General features: G+C 35.3%; 1 protein-coding gene across 1 annotated transcript; it reads left to right on the forward strand.

Annotated features, from left to right (window-relative positions):
- Positions 1 to 496: 496 nt before the first annotated feature.
- On the forward strand, positions 497 to 3173 carry LOC103697538. The gene is made up of 6 exons (XM_008779415.2): positions 497 to 712; positions 789 to 900; positions 1109 to 1458; positions 1802 to 2104; positions 2220 to 2738; positions 3087 to 3173. Exons 1-6 carry the CDS (start codon positions 497 to 499, stop codon positions 3171 to 3173), a joined length of 1587 nt encoding a protein of 528 aa, XP_008777637.2.
- Positions 3174 to 3782: the final 609 nt, after the last annotated feature.

The following is a 3782-nucleotide window of genomic DNA, read 5'->3' on the forward strand; positions in this document are numbered from 1 at the left end:
GAAATAAGCTGACAAATTCTTTCCTTCACCCTGACCATGAAGTGCCATGGGATAACCTATTCCTATTCTGGTCTTGCTTGACATGGTAAAGATAAGTTCATAGATAAGTTCCTTATATGGTTTTCTTTTGAGATTAAAAGAAAGCTTGCCATGTAAAATTAAATTGTTTGCATTATTGTTTGCAGTAATGGCTCGATTTCCAAAGTCAAGGCATTTGCAGTTACTTGGTGTCTTACTTTTTCGAATGAAAATGATGGAGCACATATACTTCAGCATACAATTGCTTACTGCTCTCATATTTAGCAATCAATCTAATTTGAGATTAAGATGAAAAATGGATTTAGTTAGTCGGCAGTACATAAGGTCTATGAATTTGGATAAAATTGTGTTTGATAGTGACTTGGCCTCTGTTGAAAATATACGGATGGATAGGAGAGCCTTTCACAAATTATGTCATTTACTAAAAACACAAGGAAAACTCAAATCCTATAAAAACATGGATGTAGAGGAAATGATTGCCATATTTTTACATATAATTTCACATGATGTGAATAATAGGATAATTAAGAGACAAGTCACCCGTTCTAGCGAGACAATAAGTAGACAATTTCATGCTGTTCTCAACTCTTTGCTACGTCTCCATTCCATGTTGTTACGGAAACCAGAAGCTGTGATGGAGAACTGTACAGATGAGAGGTGGAAGTGGTTCAAGGTACTCTTTACCACTACTTTTAGTTGTATCAATTAAATTATACTACTAAACTAAATAAACTATCTTATAAATGTAGAACTGCCTCGGAGCACTTGATGGAACATACATAAAGGTCAATGTAGAAGAGGCCGACAAGCCTAGGTATCGAAGCTGCAAGGGTGAGATTGCTACTAATGTCCTTGGTGTTTGTACTCGAGACATGCAATTCATTTATGTATTGCATGGGTGGGAGGGATCAGCTACTGATTCTCGAGTGCTTCGAGATGCCATTTGAGGAGAAATGGCTTAAAGGTGCCCTAAGGTAAGTAAAAAAATGATAAATAGAATAGCCAAATTCTCATACCAAGTGATGCATTATTTATTTTGAAAGTAATTATCGTATTTTACAATATACAGGTTACTATTATCTATGTGATGCTGGATACGCAAATGCTGAAGGCTTTTTGGCTCCTTATAGAGGACAAAGATACCATATGAATGAGTGGAGACAGAGTCAACAATCCACAAATGCTCATGAGTTCTTTAACATGAAGCACTCTCGGGCTAGGAATGTTATAGAGAGGTGCTTTGGGTTGCTAAAAGGAAGATGGGCAATTCTAAGGTCTAAGTCATTTTACTCTGTAAAAACCCAATATAGAATCATTAGTGCTTGTTGTCTTCTTCATAACTTTATCATAGAAGAAATGCCTATTGACCCAATGAACATCGAGGTTGTTGAGGATGTCACTAGCTCACAAGAGAAAGAAGTTAGTGATAGGATAACCTATGTAGAGATAAGTGATGCTTGGGCTGCTTTCAGAGAGAATTTGGCGAATGATATGTTCGAGCAATGGATGAATAGTCGAAATGCATAGGCTAATATGTTTAATGAAATTTCTATTTGTACTTGAACAATTTTTTTTCTGTTATTTTTGTAATGTCATCATCTATTTTGCTGTTGTTTTATCTATTATGTACAATTACTTGTGTCCAATGTGTGCAATATATTATTCTTTCTGTCTAATTTTTAGGATGGAAGAACAACTTTTTCAAGGGAATAAAAAAGCAAATACAAGAGCAGACAGAACTACTTCCTTAAAAAGAATTTAGACAAAGACTGAAGATGCAAAGCTGGTTGAGTGCCTTATTGAGGTAGTGAATGCTAGTGGTTGGAAGAGTGATAATGGCACATTTAGGCCAGGATTTCACCAGCATTTGGAGAGAATGATGGAAAAAAAGCTTCCTGGTTGTGGACTGAGAGAAAATCCACGCATTGAAAATCATGTGAAGTTACTAAAAAAGCAATACAATGCAATTGCAGAAATGTTAGGACCAAACTACTTAGAATTTGGATGGAATGATAGAGAGAAATGTGTGGTGGCAGACAAAGATGTTTATGACCTATGGGTGAAGGTATTACATAAATATATGCTTTCTAAGTTTGCTTTCAACTAATGCCTTTTCAATATAATTCTTTACTTGTTTGTATCTCTAAAATTATTTAATAATTTTTGTTTTGTGTTGACAGAGTCATCCCCATGCAGCTGGCCTGAGAAACAAGCCTTTTCCTTATTATGAAGACTTGTCAATTGTGTTTGGTAAGGATAGACCAAATGGGGAGGGTGCAGAGGATCCAACTGATGCTTGTGAACAAATTGAAAAAGAGGAGGAAGCTTTAGGTGATACTATGAGTTTGGAAGATGATATGAATGCTGAGGGAGGTTCTCCGAATGCAATAGATTCACCACCATCTATTTGCCAACCTACAGGCGTTGGTACTAGTACTGCAACAATTGGCAAGAAAAAAGGAAGCTTAGTAAGTAAAAAAAGAAAGCACAATGATACTATCATAGAGAACTTGGTCACTGAGATGGAAAAGATAAGCAGTGCATGTGAAGGGAGTAAGGAAGACTTCAAAAAAATTGCAAACTTTTTTGAGAAGAAGGGGCAAAGTGATGAGAGGCGTATGGCTTTGTTTGAGGAGATTATGAAGATTGAAGATTTGAGTGAGGATGATATGTTGATTGCTGGCGAGGTCATTAGCAAAGTAAGTCAAAAATTGACTTCTTTTTTACCCTGCCTCAACAGTTCAAGAGAAGATGTGCTAAAACACTTAGAGGGCGGTCCATATAGACCCTCATTTGACTTTGATCCAATGTGATGCTACCTAGACCTCCTCACAGTTATACTTTAGATGTTTGAGGATTTGGTGGAGTTTTGATGTTTATAGCTTTTTATTGATTTGGGTGTTATAATTTTTAGTGTTATCAGTATATATACTGCTGTTTTGCCTTTTCTATCTAAATTATATCTAGGACATTGAACCATTCCCCTTTCTTTTTTGATGATTAAATGGAAATTATGTGCTGCAACAGCTCATCTTGAAATTTTGCAGTACCAAAATTGGCGGCATATTGCATTAAGGATAATTGGTGACAATGGAAATATGTGGCATTTTGCTACATTGCTTGGATATTGCTAATTGTTTATAAGTAATTTGTCTCTTTTGGTCATTGCTGATTCTGCATTCTTAATGTTAGCAGTATATATGCTACTGTTTTGCCTTTTCTATCTAAATTATATCCTGAACATTCAACCATTCCCCTCTCTTTTCTCATGATCAAATGGAAATTATGTGCTGCAACAGCTCATCTTAGAATTTTGCAGTACCAAAATTGGCGGCATATTACATTAAGGATAATTGGTCACACTGGAAATATGTGGCATTTCGCTAGATCGCTTGGTCATTGTCTCTATAGTAAATTTTATTAGCATGAATGGTCGTCAAAGAATTAAAAAAAAAAATTTTATAGGGGAATAAGCAAAAGAAACTTATTAAGGGCTACTAAAAGTAGAATATGTGACAAAATTATGGAGCTATTATAGGAATTAGTGTGGAGTGATTGATTATAACCCTATTTGATTTTGATGAGCTCAAAGCATTTGAGTATATCTTATGTTATACTAATGAATTCAATCTAGTGTTTCAGCCAAATATTTGTGAATTTATGTTTAATTATCTCTAGCCTTGGTTCAATATATTTTGGCTAAGTATGGAACTCAGTTTGAACCAAAGTCTGGAACGCGAGTC

The sequence above is a fragment of the Phoenix dactylifera genome, unplaced genomic scaffold (genome assembly GCF_009389715.1).
Source record: "Phoenix dactylifera cultivar Barhee BC4 unplaced genomic scaffold, palm_55x_up_171113_PBpolish2nd_filt_p 000615F, whole genome shotgun sequence".
Classification (NCBI taxonomy): domain Eukaryota; kingdom Viridiplantae; phylum Streptophyta; class Magnoliopsida; order Arecales; family Arecaceae; genus Phoenix; species Phoenix dactylifera.